This window comes from Penicillium subrubescens, assembly GCF_028828155.1.
Source record: "Penicillium subrubescens strain IBT 31985 chromosome Unknown utg000001l_segment0_segment0, whole genome shotgun sequence".
Taxonomy (NCBI): Eukaryota; Fungi; Ascomycota; class Eurotiomycetes; order Eurotiales; family Aspergillaceae; genus Penicillium; species Penicillium subrubescens.
In genome coordinates this window covers 3,044,926-3,069,796 of record NW_026643151.1, presented here as the reverse complement: position 1 = coordinate 3,069,796, position 24,871 = coordinate 3,044,926, and the positions used below count along the sequence as shown (strand labels likewise).

At 50.0% G+C, this 24,871-nt stretch overlaps 8 protein-coding genes across 8 annotated transcripts; 3 read left to right on the top strand and 5 right to left on the bottom strand.

Moving 5' to 3' along the window:
- Positions 1-18: 18 nt before the first annotated feature.
- N7473_001046 (zinc-dependent alcohol dehydrogenase family protein) lies at positions 19-1,406 on the top strand (the record flags this gene model as incomplete). The annotated part of the gene is made up of 4 exons (XM_057146986.1): positions 19-43; positions 166-193; positions 263-383; positions 468-1,406. The coding sequence occupies 4 exons, from the start codon at positions 19-21 to the stop codon at positions 1,404-1,406; spliced, it is 1,113 nt and encodes a 370-aa protein (XP_057014872.1).
- A 663-nt stretch (positions 1,407-2,069) lies between these two features.
- N7473_001045 (uncharacterized protein) lies at positions 2,070-3,285 on the top strand. Its single transcript, XM_057146985.1, has 2 exons — positions 2,070-2,496; positions 2,557-3,285. The coding sequence occupies exons 1-2, from the start codon at positions 2,123-2,125 to the stop codon at positions 2,996-2,998; spliced, it is 816 nt and encodes a 271-aa protein (XP_057014871.1). The 5' UTR covers positions 2,070-2,122; the 3' UTR covers positions 2,999-3,285.
- Positions 3,286-5,492: 2,207 nt separating this feature from the next.
- Positions 5,493-7,783, bottom strand: N7473_001044 (glycoside hydrolase family 154 protein; the record flags this gene model as incomplete). The annotated part of the gene is made up of 3 exons (XM_057146984.1): positions 5,493-6,555; positions 6,623-6,839; positions 6,910-7,783. The coding sequence occupies 3 exons, from the start codon at positions 7,781-7,783 to the stop codon at positions 5,493-5,495; spliced, it is 2,154 nt and encodes a 717-aa protein (XP_057014870.1).
- Positions 7,784-8,129: 346 nt separating this feature from the next.
- On the top strand, positions 8,130-9,655 carry N7473_001043 (glycoside hydrolase family 88 protein; the record flags this gene model as incomplete). Its single annotated transcript, XM_057146983.1, has 2 exons — positions 8,130-8,297; positions 8,366-9,655. 2 exons carry the CDS (start codon positions 8,130-8,132, stop codon positions 9,653-9,655), a joined length of 1,458 nt encoding a protein of 485 aa, XP_057014869.1.
- A 453-nt stretch (positions 9,656-10,108) lies between these two features.
- Positions 10,109-13,060, bottom strand: N7473_001042 (Zn(II)2Cys6 transcription factor; the record flags this gene model as incomplete). Its single annotated transcript, XM_057146982.1, has 7 exons — positions 10,109-10,767; positions 10,825-11,147; positions 11,216-11,635; positions 11,727-11,947; positions 12,001-12,677; positions 12,749-12,829; positions 12,928-13,060. 7 exons carry the CDS (start codon positions 13,058-13,060, stop codon positions 10,109-10,111), a joined length of 2,514 nt encoding a protein of 837 aa, XP_057014868.1.
- Positions 13,061-13,840: 780 nt separating this feature from the next.
- On the bottom strand, positions 13,841-15,445 carry N7473_001041 (hexose transporter protein; the record flags this gene model as incomplete). Its single annotated transcript, XM_057146981.1, has 1 exon — positions 13,841-15,445. The coding sequence occupies one exon, from the start codon at positions 15,443-15,445 to the stop codon at positions 13,841-13,843; it is 1,605 nt and encodes a 534-aa protein (XP_057014867.1).
- A 1,476-nt stretch (positions 15,446-16,921) lies between these two features.
- Positions 16,922-17,907, bottom strand: N7473_001040 (uncharacterized protein; the record flags this gene model as incomplete). Its single annotated transcript, XM_057146980.1, has 5 exons — positions 16,922-17,124; positions 17,273-17,458; positions 17,512-17,626; positions 17,704-17,847; positions 17,884-17,907. The coding sequence occupies 5 exons, from the start codon at positions 17,905-17,907 to the stop codon at positions 16,922-16,924; spliced, it is 672 nt and encodes a 223-aa protein (XP_057014866.1).
- Positions 17,908-19,020: 1,113 nt separating this feature from the next.
- N7473_001039 (PSP1 family protein) lies at positions 19,021-24,520 on the bottom strand. Its single transcript, XM_057146979.1, has 7 exons — positions 24,314-24,520; positions 24,102-24,226; positions 23,480-23,665; positions 22,904-23,099; positions 21,175-22,575; positions 20,499-21,117; positions 19,021-20,434 (listed from the first exon to the last, which is right to left on the bottom strand). The coding sequence occupies exons 5-7, from the start codon at positions 22,568-22,570 to the stop codon at positions 19,915-19,917; spliced, it is 2,535 nt and encodes an 844-aa protein (XP_057014865.1). The 5' UTR covers positions 22,571-22,575; positions 22,904-23,099; positions 23,480-23,665; positions 24,102-24,226; positions 24,314-24,520; the 3' UTR covers positions 19,021-19,914.
- Positions 24,521-24,871: the final 351 nt, after the last annotated feature.

The following is a 24,871-nucleotide window of genomic DNA, read 5'->3' as shown; positions in this document are numbered from 1 at the left end:
ATGTTGTTGGACGGAGTGATGGTCGTGGAGGTCTTGGATTCGTGTTGCATGAGAATCGACACTGCCCCTCTTTTCTTTTGCCTTTGGGCCTGGTATTTAACCCCCGGTCCTTCCCCTCTCTTCCGTTCAGCATTCCATCCTCCACTTTGGTATCCTTTAACTTAGACCTTATCTTTTCCCACAATCGACCCAGGTGCGTCAACTTGAGTGGTACTTGGTGCCACCTCGTGTCAATCTCGTGGTGACTAACACTCGCTCGCAGAAGAGCATTCACAATGGCTGCCGAACTCCCCAAGACCATGCGAGCCCTCCAGTACTCGGAGCCCAGGAAGCATAGCCTGGTTGAGATTCCTCTGCCGGAGTTGCGTGAGAACGATATTCTGGTATGGATTGGCCCTATTTCAAAAGGCATAGACTAGCAGTGGAAGGCCTTTGAAACACTCAGCTAACCATCAGTTGCAAAACAGATCAAGGTCAAGGCATGCGGCGTCTGTGGTACCGACCTACACATTCACGAGGGAGAGTTCCTTGCCAAGTTCCCCCTCGTTCCTGGCCACGAGATTGTAGGTGTTGTTGCCGCTCTTGACCCCAAAGTCGAGGGCTTCGCGATCGGTGATCGTGTTGTTGCCGATAACTCGGAGCTATGCGGCACTTGCTTCTACTGCCGCCGCGGCGAAGAGCTTTTCTGTGAGGACTTCCAGGCTCGTGGAGTCACAATGCAAGGGGGATTTGCTTCGTACGTGCGGGCTCCTGCTGGACGCGTGTTCAAGATCAAGAACCTGTCCGATGTCGATGCTACCCTCCTCGAGCCTGCTTCCTGCGCCGCCCACGGCCTGGACAAGATCGCCCCCAAGATGGGCTCTTCCGCTCTGATCTTCGGTGCTGGACCCACTGGCCTGGTGCTGGCCCAGATGCTGCGTCAGAATGGTTGCGTCCGTGTCGTCGTTGCCGCCCCCGTTGGTCTCAAGCTTGAGCTCGCCAAGAAGCTGGGTGCTGGCGACGAGTACATCGAGCTGTCACGTCAGGACGCCTCTGCTCAGTATGCCAAGCTGAAGGCTGACAACCCCTATGGCTTTGACATCGTTGTTGAGGCTACTGGTAGCGTCAGCATTCTCGAGGACGCCATCAACTACGTGCGCCGCAATGGCAAACTGGTCGTTTACGGCGTGTACTCTGACGCTGCTCGTGTTTCCTGGCCCCCGTCGAAAATCTTCGGTGATGAGATTACCATTATTGGTTCGTTCTCGGAGACATACAAGTTCCCGGCTGCCGTCGACTACCTGGACTCCGGCAAGGTCAACGTTGGAGGCATTGTCAACAAGGTGTACAAGATTGATCAGTGGGAGGAGTGCCTGGAAGCCATGCGCAACAAGACTGCCATCAAGGCGGCTATTGTCTTTGACTAGAGGGTTCAAACATTAGTCTGGCCCGGGCGGCGGCATATTTGGATGTAACAGGAAAATGTTCACGATTTGATGAGATGCGAGCGTTTCATAACTTTGTTTTTCTTCGGCAAATCAGATCATTGTTGAATAGAACAATAAACTTAAACTTACCTTCTTGAACACTTGAACCATGTGTGGTACAGTACATTGTTGGTGTCTGCGGAGTTGCGGGGATCTAACTAGTTTAAATACTCCGTAGACGGGGAGAGATAGACTGTGTGAGGACCTTGGGCCGCACTGCGCGACCAACAAGGTACAGCGGGGCTCCATCAGTTTTACACGAGGATTAGTTTCCAAAAGTTTCCGTCCAGGTTACCATTCATGAGAGCTGGATCATGGGGCGTCAAAAAATGATGTGCATTACATTGTAAAAAAAAAAAGGTTCGAAAGAGGGAGTGGAAGCATATCTAGAGGCTGTCTCACTGGTTTCGGGACTCGGCCCTTTGAACTGCTAATTTATTACTTGTGAAACCGATGAGACTGTTTGACGTCCCGTTTTAGTTCATGGTAGATGCTCTTCTTCCAAACAACCTAAATTGGACGGTCTCAACCAAGTGTGGTTCACCATGTGGCCGGGGCCTTATCGATCTTATCGATAAGCCAGCTTAATTCTACCGCAGCCAAATTCCCGTCATCGTCAACCTCCGCCTTCACCACAGCTCAACCTCAATCCCACAATGGTCAAGCCCCTCACATTCAAAGGCGACAAGCCCAAAAAGCGCAAGCACCGCGATGTGGACAGCGAGAAGACCCCCAAGTCCCGCAAGACTGAAGCATCCGAAGCCGCGGATAACGACGACAATCCGGAAGACCAGAGCTGGGTTTCTGCGGATGCCCCGAGTGACATTGCAGGGCCAGTAGTCCTTGTCCTGCCTTCGGATGAGCCGACTTGTGTGGCGTGCGATATCAATGGCAAAGTATTTGCAAGTGTGGTGGAGAATCTGATTGAGGGGGATCCATCGACGGCAGAGCCACATGACGTGCGACAGGTGTGGATTGCGACGAGGGTTGCGGGTACAGAGTCTTTTACTTTCAAGGGACATCATGGAAAGTCAGTAAAACTCTATGCGCCAAGTATCTGATTTTCAAGCTAACAATTGTGATAAATTAGATACCTCTCCTGCGATTCCCATGGCCTTTTCAGCGCAGACACCTCCGCGGTATCACACTACGAATCCTTCTTGGCAATCCCCTCCCCAGATATCCCCGGCACATTCTCCCTGCAAACACGCGGCGGCGACTCCGAGTCCTTCCTGTGCGTCAAAGAAAGCGCCAAGGCCACCGGGGGCGTCGAAATCCGGGGCGACGCAAGCGCGATTTCGTTCGAGACGACAGTACGCATCCGCATGCAGGCGCGGTTTAAACCACGCCTACGTATTGCGAAGGAGAGTAAGGCATATGAGAAGATTAGTCGGAAGGAATTGGAAGCACTTGTGGGGAGGAAACTGGATGAGGATGAGGTACGGAGGTTAAGGCGGGCGAGGCGGGATGGAAATTTCCATGAGGAGATGCTTGATGTTAAGGTCAAAGGGAAGCATGATAAGTTTGCTTGAACACTTGTATTAACGCTGATTATATTCTGACTGCGCATTTTGGATGTCGAAGAGTGTTGATACGCCCGCTGAGCTGGTCAGGTCGGTTTGACGTAGCTTTAATTCCCGGTCTGCATCTCCCAGCGGCAAGGCCCCTTCATGATCGAACTCATGACTCGCTTCTAATCAGCCTGGTAGCAAGAATTGTCGATGTGGCAGATTGAAGATGGCAGGTTCTCGGAGCCCTCGGGAAGCTAGCCATCTAACTGTCGACTTGCCACAGAGGCATGTATCAGATGTCCTTAGCCAGGAAGTGTACTTCTAGCCTTAACGATGAAGACCACCCGCCTCCAGTCCCTTTGTAGGACCCAGCCTAGGCTGACAGAGAATCGGCCTCCTGTTGAGCGTAACCATCGAAGGCATTGGTTCCTCGCTGCATTCTTCAACCTGAAGGTCCGTTCGCCACAAACGCCGAATCAAGCCTTGTCTTTATCCCCCATATCACTGCATATGCCAGTGAAGGTCCGACGTCGAGATGATTCGATACCATCACGGCCCACAAAATTGGTCGACTTGATCTGATGAGATCAAAACGTCAGACCAAGTCTGCTCGCATGGGGAACTAAATCGATCATTCTTCAAGCTATTGGCCGAGTCTCGCCTTGTTTCTTGTATCCACTGCAAGATGTTGTAGGATCTCGTTATGTCTCCACGATGCTTGGCTAGACAAGAGTCAGGCCTCGAGGCCGCTTGTTGTCGCGCTCCGGAAATCCGTCGAGTCTCATCCAAGCCAGCTCAAAAACCAAGTCTGTGAGACCTTATCCCAGGGAAAGGCTAATACAAACAGCATTGCATCTCGAGACGTGGAGTTTTCAGGCTCTAGAGGTCCAGAGAAGGGTGCATTGGCTCAAAGAGCAAAGGAAAGGCTAAGGAGATAGGCTACTATGCTAAGCACCCAGGTTCCGAATGAGACTGCAAGCAAGCATCTTAAGGATGTAAAGTTGTAGAGGGGCGTATTTTTTGTTTGTTTCTTCTCAAGACAGGCTTGAAAATGAAATACGACTCATGGTAAGAGGAACGATCTAACATTCATGCAGCGACTAGAAGTTTCTGTCACAGATGGTAATTGTTTGTTGAATCGACCGTAAGGCAGCCTCTGGTGCCTTCGTCTGGTGCCTTCGCGTGTCGATTATTTATACCTCTTTCCCTCTTCCCTTTCTTCCTTCTTCTTCCCCTTCCTCTCCACCTCGCGGATCCAACCACTGGTATGAACAGCTTTCGAAAATTCCATCCATTCGAACCTCCATCATGACCTCGAACAACGACGTAAGTCATTTCCATATCCTCCCTCGCACACCACCCATTGTCTATTGGAAAGACGCAGTGTCTCACTCATTTTCACCATCACTTCCCATCACCGTTCCCCATCAGCTCGCCTTGGTTCACCGTCACCACACAACTCACTATCCTGCTCGGTTGTGGGCGTGACATGGTGGCTTGATGATCTACCCTGGGTCAACTTGCCGGCTCCTGCAGCGTCTATCATATAGCTAGCCGGCATTTTTAGCCCCATCTTTCTGGCGGCGGCACTGACACCCGCCTGCCGCCGTTGCTATTGGCTTGTCTGGCAGCACCGAGGAGACTTGCCAGGATCCCGAAGATCGTGAGTACCTACCCTTTATCCCAATGATTACTAAGTGAGTATTTGTTGGTCAAATGTTAGGGGCTGAATACGCGCTCTCTTCGGAAAGCGCGGAGCAGGATCTCAGCAGTGAGGAGGCCAATGGAGTCCGGCTGCAGATTGACCAAGCTACCTACGATCGGCTTCGCTGGGAATATGTGTTCCTTACCACCGCACTGCCGTTTTTCGTGCCCCGTGAACTTGAGAGTGTAAGTTTATGTTTTTCTTTTCCTGTCTTCTTTCCCGTTGTCTTCCTTTCTTCCTATATCCCTTGCCCTTTCTTTTACCATTGATATCACTTATACACTTCGGATTCCCATCTTGCTGGTCTTGCCTATGCGCCTTCCCTCTTGAACAAGGGACCCTTATCGTATCATTATGTGCTATACGTTGGGACAAAGAAGTATCAACTAATCTGGAGTTGAAGTGATCACCAAACTGGCCGCCGGGTGGGCCTTGGTGCCCCAACCTGGCGAGTCGCGCACCTCCGCTGACCCTAGACAAGATTCTCCCAAAGCCTCGGACAACTAAGTGAATGAAAGCTCCGATGAGAGCTTGGATGAAACCTGGGAGGAGGTCCACGAAGGCGCCTTCGATGAGCATTGGGAGCTAATTTGAGCAAAAGGCCTCAAGAAGCCCACATTTTGCGTGAGATCAAAGCCCTGAATGGCAAGGCTGCCATCTCATTTCCGCTTTTCACATGACTTGGAAACCTAGCTTTAGTTATCGAAACCAATCTAAGAGTTTCCAGTCCATTGGATATTAGCAAAAGCTACCTTGACAATAATTCATTCTTGAGCATGGAATCTTCGGCAGATCAGACATCCTATCTATCTATAGAGCCAAAATGATACAATCTTCCTTGGGATCCCTTTCATCGGAACCCAAAAGTAACACAACAGGCCTATCTACCCATCGCTCTTCAACACTCCCTCCGACTCGTCGGTTGCAATTCGCTGTTCCAGAGATGGCGAAAACCCGAGTGACGTGCAGAAACACCTCGCCCGCCTGTATATCGCGCTCAACATCACGAGCTATCACAGGGATGAGCGTTCTCTGGTGTACCAGGTTGGTGTTGGCATCTGGCTTGAGTGCCTGTGTTTTCGTCGAATAACTCGCAGATTCGTTACCCATCCCAGAAGATAGACCAGTAGCTCCTACAACCGACAACATTAACACAGAATCAGGCGTTTGTAATACACCCTCACTGGACCCGATCTCAATATCCGGACTTAATTCGCCAATGTCACACATTTTGGTGCCGTCCGAAGAGCACCTCCCTGGGGAAGCAAAGCCGCCCTCGACGGTGTGCAAACTGCGCAACGCAGAATTGACTCGAACACGATGTATACGAACATGCCAGTCCGGCCATCGGTCAGTTGGTGGTATAAGGGTTGTGTGAACCTCCACTCCTCTGTCTCCCCAAGGGTACCATCGAACGGAGGTGGCTTGAACTCGGGATATACCCATGCGGGTTCTCACAGCGACTTCCGTAAAAGTAGGCTCTGAACATTTCCATTTCACGGCCCAGGTTTCCGCCCCGTCTCTACTAAGTGCGAGTGTACAATCCGGCGCGATCTGCTGGATCAGGGGGCCAGTCGGCACCGAGAACCCAAAGGTGGATGAATACTCAAATTTGGAGTACTTGGCTTGCGTTGCTTTCATCGGCCAGGCAACGAATTGTGCTGGTGATAGACAGAAATGATGATTTCCCGCCGGATGGTTGCTAAGTATTTGCCGAGGAGCAGGGACAAGCTGTGGTTTAAAGAATGATGGATATGGCTCTTCTTCGGCGGACCAAAACTCATTATCTTGCGCTAGTGAAACCGCAATGAAAGTCTTGAGACACCAATACGGTGACTGGGGTGAGTTGTAGTCCTCGCACATATACATGTTCCTATCGGATTTTTGTTAGCTCTGCCTGGAGGATTCACAAAAAAAAAAAAAAATAAAGATAGACACACGGATAAAGCCATCCGATATTCAAAGTTCCATCCGAATGGAAAATGTCATCCGAGCGGGAGGCCCACCAGCGTAGATGCCGCAACAGGAATCCCTTGACTTTCCCAGGCGTCGAAAGAGGCTCCGGCATGTCGGGAACAGGACTGACTGCAAGAGCCGCAAAGAAGGCACCACATGAGAATCTGTATGTGAGTGACCGACCAAAAGGAATAGCAGAGCCTGTCAATTTCTCAGTCAGCACATCATCCAAAATCTCGAGTTGCCCCGAAATTTGAGTGAAGGAACTTACCATCGCAGTCAAAATATCGCCAGAAAGAGGCTCCGAAGTCCCGAGCTTGCTGTCGGTATTTTTCTGCCCGGATTTGGTCGAAATCAGAGGCAAATCGAACGTACAATAGTTGACTAAATTGGATGGCAAAGCTGCCAGAATAATAGTCCACCTGTCTTCCTTTACCAATTCCATCCCGCCTGCGCGTTCGCTCAAACTCTGCAGCTTCCTCTTCTTCCTCTTGGGTGGTGAGCCATGGACCATCACCAGACCAGCCATCGAGGAGATAGAAAGAATCGAGAAGCTCCAAGTCTGCATTCATTTCATCGAGTACTTCGGCTGCAGGTACACCGCAGACTTTGACCAATGCCAGGTTGACAAATACCCGAAACCATCGCCAATTGTTGTTTGGCATTGGCTGTCCGTTCATGCCACGGAGCCAAGAGGTGATGTTTCTCCGCGTTTTCTCGTCGCGGGTGTGGAAGAGTCTCTGTGGCGCAGTTAGCAGCGCGTACGCAAGAACCTCAGCCTCCACCATGCGCTGGTGATCTGTTTCACCAATTGCGCCCCAGTATTCAGCATCATCGGGGTCTGTTCCCGCAGTGAAGCCTTTTATCCATGGGCTTGTGACTTCCTCAATGACCTCATTGAGTCTGGGGTCGGACGAGTTGCTTTGCAAGTTCAAAAGGCACACTACGGCCCAAAGGGGCCTAACGAAGCCTTCCAACTCTGCTGCCCCTGCATCGAAATGGGTACCCGTGGAAACAGGAAGTCGGACGCGAGCACAAGACGGTGAGAAGTGACTTGTTAGAGGCCGTAATAGGGCCAGAGCTGCAGTTGCTAAGTCGTCTCGTGAACGAAAGGGATTGTCGGAGAAGCCAGGAAGAGGAGGCATGGTGAGAATCGTACAGAATTAATCTGTCAATTTTTAGAAAATTTTGTTTCCAAGAAGAGTGTATATTAAATTGTTCGAGGACCCCGCGGGCTTGCGGGGAGAGTCTCGGGCTCGGACGAAGTCTCGGCCGGCAATGGGTGCGATAAATAGAGTGTAACATCGAGGAATCTCCACTCAATTCCCATATAAACAAGTTGCAGGATCAATAGTATTTTAATTTCTACGTTAACACCTAGTCACTGATCTTGGGTATAGCAACATGTCTGTAACAATCGGCGCCGCAGATAACTCTAATGAGAATTCCACTCGCACGTTTAGCAGCTCAGATCGATCAACGAGCCCGACCATGACAGAAGCCAATAGCGACTCGATTGAGAACGAGGATGTGTTTAAAAAGATCCAGCTATCAGTGCCCGCAAATATGCCGACTATCAGTGCACGAGTTCGTGAACTATACGACGAGAACGTCACAGCCAAGATAATTCGTGCTGGGACTACATGTCTGGAGCATAATGTAAGCCATATGTTCCATGAAAGTCGGTCCCATTAAATCTTTCCTGCGGTATACTGATGTCTCTTTAGTATCCAATTACGGAGTACCCTGAGTATGTTCTGCAGTCGGGACCCGATGCTGGAAAATATCTCCTTCGCGATGCCGAGTTTTGGACGTGTGGATTCTATCCAGGATCCATTTACTCGCTTCTTGAGCGCTGGATCAAATATCCTCAAAGCGTGGGCAAAGGCACCAGCTCAGCACTCATCATCCATAAGCTCCACGAGCTAGGCGGGATCTGGTCAGAGCCAATTCACCACATGTCCTCTAGAAAAGATACTCATGACATGGCATTCATTATCCAACCATCGATGCGGCCGCGCTGGGAGGTCTTCCATGACGAAAGAGCTCTCTCTACTATCCTCACTGCAGCCGACAGCCTATACACTCGTTATAGTCCAAGAATTGGCGCTATTCGGTCCTGGGACCAGTTGACGCAGAAGGGTGTCCACATCACTTCGATGGATCGCGATTTCCTGGTCATTATCGATTCTATGTGCAACCTAGACCTTCTCTATTATGCTGCTGCCCATACCGGTCGCGATGAGCTTTCGGTTGCTGCCACTCGCCATGCTCACAAACTTATGCGTACTCATCTTCGTCATGAGACTGGAATCTATTCCCAACGGAAGGGCTTTTCTGGACCTTTGTTCAGCACGGTTCACGTTGCAAACTTCGACCCCACCACCGGTGAACTTAAAGAGGTTCGCACAGGTCAAGGCTATGCTAAGGCCTCAACCTGGGCACGGGGCCAAGCATGGGGAATTCTCGGCTATTCGCAGACATTCCAATGGACTGGAGATGTCGAGTTCCTCGCCGCAGCATGCGGATTAGCTGAGTACTTCTTGTTACGCTTGGAGATGTCACCTAGCTGCGTCGAGCGTAAGGTCTCGGATACTTCGACCTGTGGCCGGTATGTGCCTCTTTGGGACTTTGATGCTCCCATTAACGAGGAGAATCCACTTCGTGACTCCTCTGCCGGTGTCATCGCTGCGAATGGCTTATTGGTATTGGCACAGTGTCTTATCTCGCGTGGCGATTATGCGCAGGGCCAGAGGTATCTTGACGCTGCTCTATTGCTCGTGGAAGATACGCTAGCGTTTTCTTTGGCTGACGAGAAGGCGTCTATCGTGGTGGATGGAAGTAGGGTGTCGGTTGAAGATACCCGGCCCGGTCAAACCTTCGATGCAATCCTGAAAAATGCCACGGCAAATTTCAATGCATCGGATCATCGTCGGTACTGGGATCACGGACTAGTTTATGGGGACTATTATTTGATTGAATTTGGAAATCGGCTGCTGAGGATGGGACTAGTATAGCCGAATCTATAGATGGGATGCCTGAGGTAAAGGGACGGACAGATTATTATTTGGCAATTTTAGACTAAGGCTCAGACTTATTCTACAGGATCATACAGAAAGACCGGGTTGTGCTTCTGATTTCGGAATGAATCACGAAGATCTGAACCGCAACGCATGGCGAGTCCAAGTTTTTCATCTCATCCTTGTCATATTTGGAGCCATCCTTCGTCAATCAAACTTTCTATGACCATCAGTATCTTGCATTACCTTCTTAGATTGGTCTCTTGCCCTATTGGACTCTCAATCCGTGAATTCTTCAACGTTAGTCCTACAGTATTCGATTTCTTGTACAGAGTAGCTGAGCGATGTCGGCGCAAAGACGATCTCATTCAAAACTGAGGAAATGCATCCAAGTGAACTTCTGGGAAAACACGCTCTCTGAAATCTCATCTCAATAGATTTTATTCGCGGTCAACCAGTCGCGCCATTCACCGACGCGGCCATATTTGTGGAAAACATCACGTCATCTAGACTGATCACACGATCCATATCCATGAATCTTTGATCTAACAGAAGATATGAGATGTTTGAGAGTTCGTCGGCTGGAGGTGCACAATTGATTGAATATTCGACATCCGGAATGACTCCCGTTGCAACTCTTGCTCCAACACCAGATTGGACGAAATTATTGTTCATATGTCGTGGACTAGAATTCTCCTTTGTCATTCCCCAGTGAGGCTCAGAGCGAGATATGTTCGCGCCGGTGGCAGGGTCGGTCGTATTGAAATCCGCGAATATAGCGGAGTCTCTGTTATACGGACCGTCATCGCGTGACTGGTGATTTTGCTGACCTGTAGGTGTGCGACCAGAGCTGACCGATCGAGTAATGGTTTGGGCGTGGTTATTTGAAATGACAGTGGAGTATCCCAGTACATCAACACTGAAATGGGGTGCAACAATGCAACGTTGGTGCAAATCTCGTAAGTGGTCTGCGTAGGTGCTCGCTAAACAACGACCATGGGCCGTGCTTGATGAGCCAACACCGAGCCAGCGACAGGCCATTTGATCTAAACTGTCAACCAAGGCCCACATTTCCGGGGCAATCTCAGAGCCATAATAGCGCCAATGAACTACACGATCGTGTTAAAGCTGATCGCTGGGATAGTAATGAGAGCTGGGCTTCGTACCTAAGAGAACTCTTGCCGCAACAAATACGCAAAATATGAATTGATTACTTACCGGAGATGACTCCGGTGTGTTGCTGAGATATTTGGCTGTTATATTTTGGATTTCAATTGCAGCGTTTTGACAAGTTTCCGCGCTGCAAACACTCGGGAGCCGAACGATATTCGCCCACTCAGCAGGCGGATAGGCGATGCGTTGGTGCAAAAGAATCATGGAGGTGTTGTGGGTGATGTGAGTAAGGGTCAAGTTGGGATCCATATGAATTAAAGTTGGCTGTCGCGATATGTTCGAGTCCCTCCATTTTGTGGGAAGGAACATTTTCCAACTACCGCCACGGGAAGCAGAAGTGAGCACAGGTCAACAAGTCAACCACTAATGATGATAGAGACTTACTGCACCAGGCGTAAATCCAGTTCTTTAAACCGAGTCAACCAGCTGCTGACCTCCCGTCGATCCTGAAAATTGATTTTCTGTTGGAGGAAGAAGGTGGTTACATGACTCAGAGACTCGGTTGCTTCTATAAGAAAAGCGAACGCGCCCACAGTAGACATGTCTGGCTGCGTCGAGTTTGTTGCTGGATGAGACACTGCTTGTGGAGAGCTGTGGGGCGAGGCTGTATCGGGCACGGGCTTAGGGCTCTTCGGATTGCTCGAGTATTTAGCAGGGAGAAAGGCGATCGAGTTTCCAATTCGTGCTTCAGATCTATCCCATATCCCAAAGAAGGGCGTGGTCACTTGCTCTTCTCGATGCCACAAACCACCATCGGCAGGTAGTCGTCGGTGCACGTCGTCTGCGGTAAGACTTGTATTCCAACTTTAAAGTCCAGGTCAGTTTTTGGTAATGTCCAATGGTATAGACGAATGAATCTGTAAAAGAGTGGCTCGATGTTTGGAAGCGAACATACCCTGTAGCTACGGAGCAGAATCGGTCCAAGTTGAATATATTCCAGAACACTCGTCTTCTTTCCTCTTCCTCAACCCATTCCTTAGAGGGAGTTAAGGACAACAGTGGTTTCAACAATCTGGTGTCGTAATCCTCATCCTCAATACTCAGACGGAGATACTCCACAGTTCGAGTCAAGGACCCCACTATTGACCAGGCTCTGGATGTATTGCCATTGCCGATCTAAAGAAACATTAGCATTGAAAATGTAAGGGCTCAGCCACCAATAGACGTACGTCATCAAAGGCTATAATTGTCAAGGCCTGAAGATTCTCAACGGAAAGACTATCCATCGCATTCAAGACGACGATGCTCCTTGAGGTCCTAGTCTGGGACTCCAGGTCCGCTGCCGAGAGACCATAAGCCTCGGGACGTGCAAAACGGATAGCCGCGACGATGATAGCATGAATGACAATGATCAACCGGGTCCGCTGCTCTGGATCATGTACACGAGCTCGAAATCGTGTCTCGTGAAGAATAGGTATCCATGGTTGGATATTGATGAAGTATGCAGTGACAATATTTTCCAAAAGCTCTGGCGGAGGAAGACTGGTGGTAGTATCAAGGAGATCCTCCAAAGGTAACGCAAGTTCAATCTTCGGATTTCCACAGCTGTCAATTCGCCTTCGCTTTCGTGGCTGAGCATGGGGCGAATCGTAGGTTTCATACCCATCTGGTGCAGTTGACGGCTGGGAGGGTGTCCCAACCGACGGCCCATTATGGCGCTGGCGAGCCACAGAATCGACGCTCGAGTCGTGAGTCCTGATTCCATTTCGATTATTGAGCTTACAAAGCTCAATACAAACTGTGGATAGGAGGTTGACCACGCCATCCAGACGCTCGTTTCCCGGACTGTGCGACAGATGTCCATCGGTGTTGTCTTTTTCTCGTAGGAGCGCGTCCTCAAGTACTTCTAATAATTGATGAGAAAGATTCAGTCGCTATTTCCAGCTGTATCAATATTAGTGAAATAATGGAGCTTACCAATACGGCGACTCAGGCCTTCGATAGCACCTGTCTTGATACCAGGCTTGCCCTTCTTTGCATCATAGATGCACGGCGACCCTGCAGGTAGGCACTTGTCAACCCCATTTTTCCTGGCCTCTCTCTGGAAATTCGATCATTGAGATTGAAGGGAGGAAGAACCAAAGATGGCACCATACCTAGCCGTTCACATTGAGAGCATGTCGGTGACTGTCGTGAGCACTTCAGCTTGCGCCGGCGACATCCTTGGCAGGAAGGTCGGTCATGCTCAGGGGCATTACCACCTTCTTCAGACTCGTTTAATGAATCCATTTCCGAGTCTCCAATCAGCCCACGCGAAGAAGACTACGCATCGAGAACAAATGCCGCGAGGATGCGCTGGTATGGGTGCTCATTGCTCAGTTGCAGTAGTCAGATGCATCATACAGACATGCAAGCATTATGGTCGGTTAGTGAGAAAGCGACTCGTCAGATCATGGAAGTCTGGAAAAAACCAATTCTTTCCTCCTCCAGCACATGTCCCCTCTAATGCGGGGAAATTTGTGGGGAAGGCAAGCAAGCCGATCGCTGCCCACATTCGGATATTCGCATGATCTTACTCCGAACGTTACCCCGAAGACCGAACCAACCCTGAGAGTGCGGTCGAATACGATGTTTCTTTCACCCTTATAGATAGGTAATCAGGAAGAAAACTTGATTGACTCGTCGAGATATGTACAAAGCAAAGATTGAAAGAGTCCATGTGACCATCTTACCAGGCACGTGACGAAATGAATTTCTGTTGCCCCACCGGGAAATTTCCTTTTTCTACCGGATAGAGAAGGCATCTCTGCCAACGACTCGCGATCATTGGTAGGAGATCAACCACTCATGTTGCAGACAGGTGGACGGAATGTACAAGAGGGAAGTCTAAAGTCAACATGATATGTCTGCACAATCAGTGTGGGTCTGACTGGATTTGACTGAAGCAGTTGACTGGGTGCGGTGTACATGAAAGTTCAATTCGCTAAGGGTCTCAACTCAATTAGACTTAAAAATCCATCGCATCAAATTCCTTCTCTGCTAGAGGTTTCAACCATATCCGATAAACCTTTAAACACGCTCGACTTGTTCCACCGCAAGCTTTGTATCTCGACCTATTTCAACTGCGTTTTGTGCATTCACATCAAGTCCCAGTTGTTTCATGGCATTCGCTCCAGATGCAGCATTTGGACCGTCGAATACCTCAGCCACTTCTTCCAGGCCGCGGTTCTTGGTTTCGGGGAAGAAGAAGAAGATCATGGTCAGGTTGAAAAAGATGACCACAACCCAAACGATATAGTAACGCCATCCAATGGCCTCCATAGCCACTGGATTGGCAAAGCTGTTATAAATACCCGCCAAATTTCCAGTCAGCTGGTACAGCATCGACGCTTTCGAGCGTAGGCTGTAAGGGGTGATTTCCATAATGTAGGTAGGTGAGACTGGAGAGCAGGCGTGATAAAAAGCCGAGAAGACAAATATCATCGCTAGAACACCGCCCGCGTAACCATGGTCCTTGAAATTCTTCTGTTGATTGATCGCAGAACAGATGGTCCAGATCAAGTATGCGACCCCCATGCCGCTCATTCCGATAAGATAGAGGCCGCGCCGACCCGCGCGATCAACAAAGAGAGCAAAGAAACTGGCAGTCATCAGACTCCAGATAGATAGACAGCCGTTGATAATGAGCTGCGTTTTGTGTTCGGTGATACCAATTGTCTTGAGTACCTCGGTCAAGTAGTAGGAGGTGAGCGCATTGCCTGACCATTGGAGCATTGCGGGAATATAGAGTGCCAAGAACAAGCGATGTCTATTTCCCTTGGTGGAAATCCATTCTTTCCATCTTGACATATTTTGCATCTTTTCTATTTGAAGTGTTGCAGTGACTTCTGCCATTTCAAAGTGTACGAGACGTGAATTTGGATCGCCGTCTCCATGATATTTGACGAAAATGTCAAGCGCTTCTTGGCTGCGGCCTTTGTAAATGAGCCATCGTGGAGACTCGGGTGCGAACAAACTCAGGACTGCCTGCACCAAGGAGAAAGAGCACTGCAAGAGACTAGGCAATCTCCAGCTCCATGACGAGTGGGTCATTTGGAAAGTACCGTAGGTGACCCACGCGGCAATGAGAGACCCTAATGGCCACGATACCAGGTAGAAGGACACCAGTTTACTCCGATGAGTAGGATACGCCACTTCTGAAAGCAATGGAGGAGCAGCAACTGAAACGATACCTAGGCCGAAGCCAACAAGGAAGCGAGAGAAGACAAACATGCCGTAATTGATAGACGCAGCCTGGATCACGGACCCAATAACGATGATGATCGATCCACCAAAAATTGGCCATCGTCTACCCAGCAGGTCACACAATTGCGATGAGACCAAGATGGAGATCAATACTCCTCCGGTAGGTCCAAAAGTCATTGCACCCAGACGAGTTCCCTTGGGGGCACCAAAAGTCTCAATCCATGCTGGCAACGCCTGCATACCGTTGATCATGCTTGCATCGAATCCTTGGGCGGTTTGAGTAAGAAGAGCGCAGAGCAAGAGTGTATTGAGTTGTATAAGCCGTCTGTCTCTCCACCATGGCTTATCTCGCTTGGGAATCACATCCTTGAGTGTAACCCCGGTGAAGTCGTACTGCACATTGTCGGTATGTGTTGTGGCCTCAGCCATTTGAGATATGAAGCTTAATGGTAACTGATTTGATGATCACAAGTATGAAACCTAGCCAAATAGCATGGAATGGATGGAATGAGTGGGCGTTTATACAAGTTTTCATGAAGCCTCGCCAAGAAGTCTCCTGGAAGTTTGCCGGCCCGAGCTATCTTACGGGCCCGGGCAAACTTAACTTGGAGACATGCAGGATACACGATGCACAGAGTTCCCCGCAGAGTCAAATCAGTAAGAGACCAAGGTTCTGAGTCGTGTGATTGAGCCCCGGAGAAAGAAACCGGACGGAGCCCCCGCAATTTACCCGTCTTTCTGGGGTTGCACCGGGCATCGGCTTAATGCTCGGCCGTGGAATGTGGAATGGCCCATTCTCTGCTCAATCGACGCTCCGAACTTGCGTATCCTAGCCAACCATGTCAAACTGAGGAGAGATCGTACTAGAAGTGGAATAATTAAAGAGATGCCCGGGCAAATATCCTTAAAGACGTTCTTTGGTAGGTGGAGCCGTTCAACTTGCCCGCGCGGGCGCCAAAAATATTCCTGTCAGTAGCCGAACTGTCGCCTTGAGGTCGCATCCCGAGAACGTACAGTAGCGCAATTGTTCGTTTCGAAGAGACCTCGCAATATGGATAGAAGTGAATCTGTAGAGATTTCCAAGAAAACTGTGATGCGAAGCCAGCCTGGGGTGTGGATTTCGCGCTGGCCACCAGCGAAACGAAGGGTCAGTTGAATTAGACAACTCAACCTTAGGTGCAGGAATGAATATACAACGGGTGGCCCGGGTTCCATAAGTTTGAAATTGGGACAAGTTTTAATAATCCTTTTAGCATTTATGTGTTAACTGATAGGGCACAGAAATGGTATCTTTGGCATCAAGGAAGACGATTCGAAGGAATTTAAAAAAATCTCTCAAATGAGAGTGATTGAAGAACATCTGTTGGGGTCGTTTCTCTTTCAGGCTTTTGAACTGCCACCGTACACTGTATTTGTTGATTGGAATATCTGTTTGGAACACCACCCATTTGTTTCGCTTGTGGTGTGATCTAAACTCTAGCTGGAGGAAGATGGGAACAATTTCTCATTGGACGCATTCTTTTGACAATGAAATTGGCAGAATGAGCCTTATTCTTGACTTGGTCAGTCTCCCTGGTGGTACTTTGAGTTTGTCAATGCTGTACACAGTCACATTTCTATCTTCGAATGATGATTGAGCCATGTAGCACCTCTCATATCTCACGAAAATGCCAAATTTTGTGCCCTAGGTCCCGTAAATTCCAAAAGAAATAGCATATATTCGAACAACAGATGGATGCAAAGGGGACTAGTCATTCTCCATCCCGTATCCACCCTAGCCAACAATCCATGGCCTGTTGAAAAGACCTAGTGTCTCTCTCATGTCCAATGTCATTCCAAATCATATTTCCCCATCAATTCACCCTGGCCGACTGTGAAAATTGCTCAATCTAGTAATACACTGATTCAATTGGCCCAGTCCTTGGATGGGAGGCGCTCCTCCAGCAGTTTCACCATGGCCAGTCGTTCCCGCTCACATGCATCCATCCTGTCTGCAATTTTCCTGACAATGTCAGCCAGGGCGGCCACTGACTCAGGCTGTGCAGAGGGGTTGTAAGAGGGACCGGGGGTGGGCAAGGTAGGGGCCTCAATGTGGCTTGAGATTTCAGCTATTAAAGATTAGATCATGCTTCAAAACAGTATAGGTCTAACAATGGGGGAAGAGAGCAGAGTCGTCTTCCGACATGAGATGTAACAGAAGAGGAACAGGCATAAGATATCTCAGGAAAGAAGTGACAGGATCTGCGAAGAACTTACTTATCTCCGCGTCGCTAACACGACGCGATGCACGAAGGTCTTCAAGGACCTTCAGACGTCCCTGAAGCCCAGCGAGGCGAGCCGCCTCCTTGGTGATCATGCGGCGATGCCGCTCGATCTCGTTGTCAAGATCGTCCAAGCCGAGCTCCTCATCGGGCTTCTGTGGCTTGGTGGCAGGGGCGCCTCCTTATCTATGATTAGCGTCTGCACTCTCAAGCCATCGTCGAGATCACACTTACCTTCAGCGGTGCCGAAGGAATGTTCTGCCCAACGGCGGCGGCCCTTGTTGCCCATGCCTAGGCGGCCAGCGGAAGTATTAGGGGCAGGCAGGAAACGAGGGCCACGGGCACGCCACTATGTATCATGGTCAGCTCTGTTTATACCACTGTATCGTCCCATCCAGACAGTCGAAGTGACGAGAGATCTCAAACCAACAGCCACATCGGGCAGTGGAGTGTATAATCACTGCAACCAAGAGCAGCTTGGTGGGAAGTGACAGGGCAGGATGGGACGTGGAGCTGATGGGTTCGATGGGGGTCCGATGGCTGAAGTGAGAGATACTCCTCTCCGCCAGACTATCGTGCATGAGAGAAAATCAACGAAAGACTTACAGGATGGTGCTCTGAGCTAGCCATGGTGAGGATGATGATGTTTCTTTTAAAGAAAAACAGGCCGAAAAGACATCTTCGGAGGGGATGAGGGAGGTAAAGGCAGACGGACGATGGTGCGTGAGCCTGGGGTAGGAGGAGGAAGAAAGAAGAAGGAGAAGGAGAGGGAGACGGCGCGGCCACCGCGTGTCAGGCAATCAGCGACGCCGAACCAGCTGGCATAAATAATCACAAGCTGGGGCCATATATTCAAGAATCTTCTTGATTTCTCTGCGGCAAACCCTCTAGTGCCCTAATATCAGAGAATGTTTGACCTCCTGTTTCCTTTAGCTAGATTCCCTGCTCATTGACAGTGTCCGCCTAATTTGCAGCTCTCTATAGTTCCATGTAGTTTATTTCTTAAATTTTTAGTGTCAGCATGATCTTTCTCCACTGTTGTCGTTAGAACCTTGCCTTTGTACCCGTTGCTATGACTCGTCGAGAAGGATCATGGAGGTGATTAGATGTTGACAGCTAAAGCCAGAGATGCACTGCATATACTAAGACAATTCTGGCAGATGGAATTTGGTATAAGGAAGGCATGCATCTAGATCACAAGTAAATTTCAGAACTACAACGGAGATTCTAAATAGGAAGTCAGAGACACGAAGTGGTTCAGTGGAGGAGCATCGTGGAAATTGAATCAATACTCCCCATACTTCAGATTCAAAGCATGAAACGAGGTCAATAGACGAAGTCAGGAAGCAAACAGCATATACCCGTTGTTGTGTGCCATAATTCATTGCTTAAGTTTAGATGAACTTCGTTATATAAGGTTAGAAGCATGCAAAGGTCGACAACCCTTGGTTCTCGACCTTGGTCCGTACGATAACTACAGACCACATCAAAGAAAAAGCTTATCAAAGAGTGGAATTTTAACTTACATGGCGTTGAAATCTCCCATTCGTCAAACGAACAGACGTGGGACTCAATCGAAAGCGGCGCCTATGTTCGGGGTCTGCAGCCCGAAAACTCAAATCAGTCTCTCGCCATGGAGTTAATAGGGACTACATGGACGGGAAAATATATGTCGTCGTTAAATCGTCATGTGGCTATAGTAACTAAACCGCAGACCGACGACACGGGTTTCTTACGAAGCAGGAACGACAGTCGTAACTAGTTGTATGAAATAGCAAATCATCTGACCTAGGATAAAAGTTCAGGAAAGGAACGTGGTCCACGAAGGCATCAGGGACTAACATAGATTTATCTCACAGCCGTGAGGAATATCATCAATAGCCTCGAAGGCAGAGCTAAATACACATATGAAAACTCATTTTATAGCCAGTTCTTATAAAATCACAGACAAAATATCATGTCCAGTCTTTAGAATCTCGCGACACAAGCTCAAAATATCCAGCGAATATCAAAACAAAAGCAAAACACAAGATGTTCAAATCAAAAAGCAAAAGCGCACTGCGCACAAAAACAACAATCTTAGATTATTCTCACGATCTGATCTGGTCATGCGAGGCAAGCTTGCTCGAGTCTATTAAACAGAAAAAAGTTGGGGAAAAACATGGAAAGCAGAGAGAGAGAGAGATAATAAGTAATAAGTAGCCGTGTAAAAGAATGTGCGGGTCGATAAATGTCGAACGGACCCCTGGGTATGAATTTTAGATCTGAGCTGAAAACCGATGAAAGCAGAGACGGGATGGTACAGGGATAAAGTAGCATAAAACGAAGAAAGATGAAAACAAGATAAAAAAGCCAGCATATTTGCACCGAATCCGGCACCATTGCAGAGGAACATTCTTTCGCGAAAAAAAGATTGGCACAAGATTTGACGGCGGGGGAAGGAAATAGTACCGGGGAACGAGAACCGTCAGAGAGGGATACGGAATAAAGGATTAAAAAGCAATCATTGAACAAAAGTCTAGCAGTTGGAAAATCTTTCGTCGTAGAACAGTAGAGATGGAAAGTAGAGAGGAGGAGAGGAGGAGAGGATCATGAAATGGGATTGTACAGGGTTTTGTGGAGGAAGGAGAAGGAGTGTCAAGAAGAGTTGAGTGACAGGCCTTGGAACCGGCCTACCCACTCGCCTTGTCCGGGGACCATGCGGGCAGCACTGTTGGAACCTACACCGCCGACATGGTAATCGGGGAATCCTTGGTCCAAAGTTCCAAAGCCACCAGGCGAGTAGGGACCAAAGGGATCAGTTGCTGGGACATCGGTTTGGCGGGATGTCTGAGAGAAGGCCGGATAAGTGTCGGGGTATGCGGACCGAAGCATTCCAACTGGGTTTGCCATTCCCTCGCGCCCAACGTCTTCTCGGGCTCCAGGGTAAGGCCGTGCATCGTGTTGGTGACGACGGTCTGCATCCTGGCCGTAGAGCGCGCCACCCATAGCAGTGGGGGAGCCTTGCAGACCCGCAGTGGGCGGTGTCACAAATGAAGCGGGATTAATGGCGGACATCCAGATGCGGGTCTTGTAGATTTTGAAGAGGTCAGTGACCAGGGAGTTGAAGTTGATGTACGAGTCGGCGAAATAGTAGAAGGTGAGTTTCTTCCAGTCCCTGTGAAACGAAGTATGTTAATCGAAGGCTCAACGCGAAGTCAAACCGGATAAAATGAACTCACATTTGGAACTCTGCATCGAGGATCTCCATGTTCAGTCGGTGTTCAGCTACCTTCTGCTGACAGACCCGTTTCGCCTTCGCCTCATTACCTTCCTTGTCACGAAGGGTGAGGATCTCATGGTTCTGCGCGAGACGCTTGATGAGCTTGGGTTTGATCTCTGTGGCGGTCTCCTGGACGCCATGAGCATGCGGGCCCATGCCACCAGTGGCACTACGAGCAGTCAAGCCTGTGCTGCCAGCAGTCGAACCCTCAAGCTGTCCCTGGCGAGAGAACATCATGAGCCATTTGTAGTGCTCCTCTGCATACTGCTGTTTCAGCTCTCGTGCCTTTTGCAGAGAAATATTGGCATGCTGGACAGTGCCCAAGTCGGTGCCTCGATCAGCTTCGACAATGACAAGGTCACCAGCTTTCACCTGAAGACCGGTATCTTCTTGGATGTAGAAGACGTCGGCGCGGTGGCACTTGAAGGTGACAATGTACAAAAGCTGGTTCTGATGACCGTGCGAGAGACCAGCTGGCTGACGGCCATAGGCACCAGACATGGCATACTGGTTAAGAGAGGCGGGAATTCCAGATGAACCATCGCCACGAAGGGTTTGCTCGCGGGAGTAATAGGATTCTAGACCAGGTCCAAGTTAGTGAAAAATTGAGATGAAACACGCAGGTGAATGCTTACGTTGCTGCATGGACGGATTAGAATAGTCACTGATGGTACTATATCCATCGTCGCGATCTCCCAGCGCAGCACGAGGGGTGGCCGTTGCCTGTGAGTCGACGGAACTAATCGAGCTGTGGCGCATTGGAATGTCGGCAAAGGAGTGACGACGGCTCTGCGGCATATCGGCAGCACCTGTAAATCCGAGGGAAGTCTGCCAGTGGGCCTTACGCACATTCTCCAGAGCACGGTTCTCAAGAGGCGTGGCAAAAGAGGAGAACTGTTGTTCGAGATTGGACGAATGTTCAGAGAAGCGCCTTCTGGTGCCCCCGCGCACGTTATATCCCTGAATATCGCGAAGTTCGCCCAGATCCTCAACAGCCAGGTCTTCCTCGGGGACGGCCTCTCTAATGCGGTGAGTGGGGTGAATTCCGCTCACAATGGAGGCAGATGAGGATGCTCGGTCACGGAAGCGGCTGTCCATCTGGCCTGCGGCAGCCTGTTGACGGAGAATTGCGTTTTCACGAGCCAGCTGTTCAATGGTGCGCGCCTGGCTGGCGGAATAGTTTGTATCGCCGTCAGAGCCATTGAGGCTCTCATCGCCATCCTCATCCTCTCGAACCCGACCGAGCATTGCAGGATCATGTCCGAGTTCGCCGAGTACGCTGGGCCGTGACGCGCGGGGCTGGCCAGAGGACAATTGCCCCGGGGCACGGGCACGACCAGGGGCATACTGTGTACCAGTAGCAGGCTTGTTGGCCATCATCCCCAGATATTCTGGGTCCATTTGTCCAACCGAGTAGGACTGAGACCGATAGGTCTTTGGAGTAGGGTGAAGCGGAATTGAGAAAGGAATAGCCGACTCGCCAGAGATGGTTCGAGTAATAGGACTGAGCGTTTCCTCCCCGAGCGGACCACTCGCAGGGACTGGGGTAGTCATAGTTGGAGAGGGAACGATCTCGGACAGGCGTGATGGAGGTTCCTTGCGAGAATCTGAGTTCCAGATGCCAGTACCCCAAGGGAAGGAACTCCCTCCAGCTTGGTTCCAATTGAACGAGCCGCTTAGCCCGGGGCTGGTGGTGTTTGAACTCCACGGTGCCTGTTCACTGGAAGGGCTTGCAGGATTCGAGGGGGCTGAAGTGAGCGGGCCTCCAGGCAATGAATGCTTCCGTTGCGCTGAGAGAGGTATCTCGTTCAGCCATGAGGTGCGGCGCACTGGTTTGGTTGCAGGTGCAGTGATGGTGTGAGAGAGAGGGATATGGTCTCCATCGTCGTCTGATGAAGCCAGTGCATCTGAGTCGGGTGTGGAGCGGCGCACCCCCGGGTGGCTTCTCTCGAGTCGAGCAGATGCAGTCGCTCCAGACACCGGCGGGGTGCTGGACTGCATAATGGGGTTGTGTTTGTTCAGTGCAGCCATGTTGTCTAGATAGAGAACGGGAGAGTTAGCATATAACGTGGAAGAAAGGCGTGCTTGGGAAATGTATCTCGCACATTCACGTCACTGCTTTCGAGAACCGTGCGCTAACTCGCTGGAGGCATAGCGTAGAATCATCGAAAACAAGTAACGTGAAAGTGACGGATAGAATTGACGGTAATCGAGAACTTTACTTTCGGCGCTAGGTCTGCGCTAATCCGTGAAAGATTCCAAGCCGGCCACAATCCGAAAATAGGGAGCACAAGAAACGGGAAAGTGACGGGAGTAGTGACGGGAAGTTCAAGTCACGCTCGAGGCGCTAAGGGAGCAACGAACCAGATATTTTTGTGATCCTATAAAACAGTCCGAAAAGAACCGAGGAGTTATATTATATAGGCGTTGGGATAAAAGGCCTTATCAAACGCGTAAGACAAAGCACTTGTCTTCGGTCCCCGTGAAGATTGAATCGTGAGGCCGGTCTCGATCCGTCAAAGGCCGATGGATAGCCGGGAGTCTGCGCTATATGCAAAGACTAAACAGGACGAACGTTAGCTATAGGTTTTGTGCTTCCAAGTAGGCACAGCTTAAGCCAAAACGCAGAAGTAAAGATAACAGGAAATAACATGAAATAACATGAACTTAGGACTACGCGTCAAACGCTGTATTTGCGCTGATCCGTAGCGAATTCCGCGCCGAGCATAGCGCCGAATCGGTAAAAGCAAGTGACGGGCAAATGACGGGAAAAGGTGGCAGGAATTAGAAGCTGCACTTGTGATGCCGTAGCTGGACTACTCCGTAGCGAATCGCGGGCCGAAAACAGCACCGAAATCGCAAGTACAGGTCACGGGAAAGGGATAGGAAGAAATGACGCGGATGAAAAGCCGCGCTCGAGTCACCAAGGTAGGAACGTACCAGCTGCCTTTGTTAACCTGTTAGGAAGTCGAGAAACCAACGAGGCGGAGTATTGAATGGAAGTCAATAGGCCCAGTCAAATGCACAACACAAAGCACCAGTCTTCGTCGTGCGAGGATAAGGAACTGTCAGGGAGCCGCGATCTGTCAAAGACCCGATGGCCGAATGTATGCGCTATGTGCAAGACTAATGAAGAGAAATGTTAGCAACAATTTTTATCATCATGGAGAGAACCAAGAAACGCGCAGAATAACGTGGAATCCCGTGAAACAGCTTTTTACAGAAACATGTCTTGGTCGCGAGGGGTATGCATTGGAGTTTGGAGGGTCAGGGTTGGTGGCATGATGGGTTCCATTGCGCCAAAGTGGGGGATCTCCGACACTTGCAGTGCGCTTGCGCAGCGGCTAAATCATGTCGCGGATGGATGAAAAGCATGCAGTCGACGACACAGCCTGAGCCAGGAAACAAGAACAGCCATGTCTCTCGTCAGGCAGGGTGCCGACTTTGAGAATGGGCAGGAGTTTGAGCCGCCCGATCGGGTAGCGCACGACATTCAGTAAGACAAGGCAATGGGACCGCGAAATCAGGCCCTCTCAAATCTGCTCACGCCGCACATACATACCTGAAACGAAGATTCTAAGAGTCTATCTCGACCGTGACCCGACCAGACAGACGCCGTGGGGAAAGCGGAATGACCAGGGCAGAGAATCAACGGAGTGAGACTGGAGAACGGCCGTGTAGTCGTATCTGTCGCCAGACGAGTCCCGAGAGTGTGAGTCTTGGGCGCATTCACTGAGGGCACGAGGGAAGAATTGCAGTCGATGCGCGACTCACCACTCTATTGGGATTATGCTGTGGTGTAGGAAGTTATCACTCTATCGATGAGGAAAGGCAACAGATACGCCAGTGCGGATTCGTGGGTCTCGTGATGATCGCCGACTCTTTTTAGGAAGATGTAGGGCCTCTGGTGTGACGAGGACGAAAGCGACCGCGGGGACTTGACCGAGGAGGTACGCGCCGCGCAGTATGGACTGGGGGGCGAATGTGCGCGAGCAGGGGGGCGAAGGGTTCCCGCAGCGATCGGGGAGCGCGATGGAAGTAGATGCGAGTCCGCGAGTCCGGGTCGGACGGGTGTAGCCTTTTTTCTTTCGTGGGTGTTTGAAAGATCGATTGATCGCCACCGAACGAGGTGAGGGAATGCGTTCGGACGGTTGCAAGGGCAGCTGGTAGCGTGACCACGGATGACGTTGTGGAGCAACCGAGACCCTTCAAGGGCGGCGCATAGCGTAGAGATGATTATATGAGGATGAAGAAAGGAAAGGAGGGAAGTAGTGGATAAAGGGTGGGTTAGAGAAGAAAGAAGATGGGACCGAAGAGGGGGGGAAGCAGAGA

Bases quoted from the DNA above. Each gene is read 5' to 3' on its own strand.
- N7473_001045 (XM_057146985.1), top strand. From the start codon at position 2,123: ATGGTCAAGCCCCTCACATTCAAAGGCGACAAGCCCAAAAAGCGCAAG. The intron at 2,497-2,556 runs GTCAGTAAAACT...GTGATAAATTAG, and splicing joins TTCAAGGGACATCATGGAAA to ATACCTCTCCTGCGATTCCC.
- N7473_001039 (XM_057146979.1), bottom strand. From the start codon at position 22,570: ATGGCTGCACTGAACAAACACAACCCCATTATGCAGTCCAGCACCCCG. The intron at 21,118-21,174 runs GTAAGCATTCAC...GACCTGGTCTAG, and splicing joins TAATCCGTCCATGCAGCAAC to AATCCTATTACTCCCGCGAG. The intron at 20,435-20,498 runs GTGAGTTCATTT...TTCGTTTCACAG, and splicing joins CTCGATGCAGAGTTCCAAAT to GGACTGGAAGAAACTCACCT.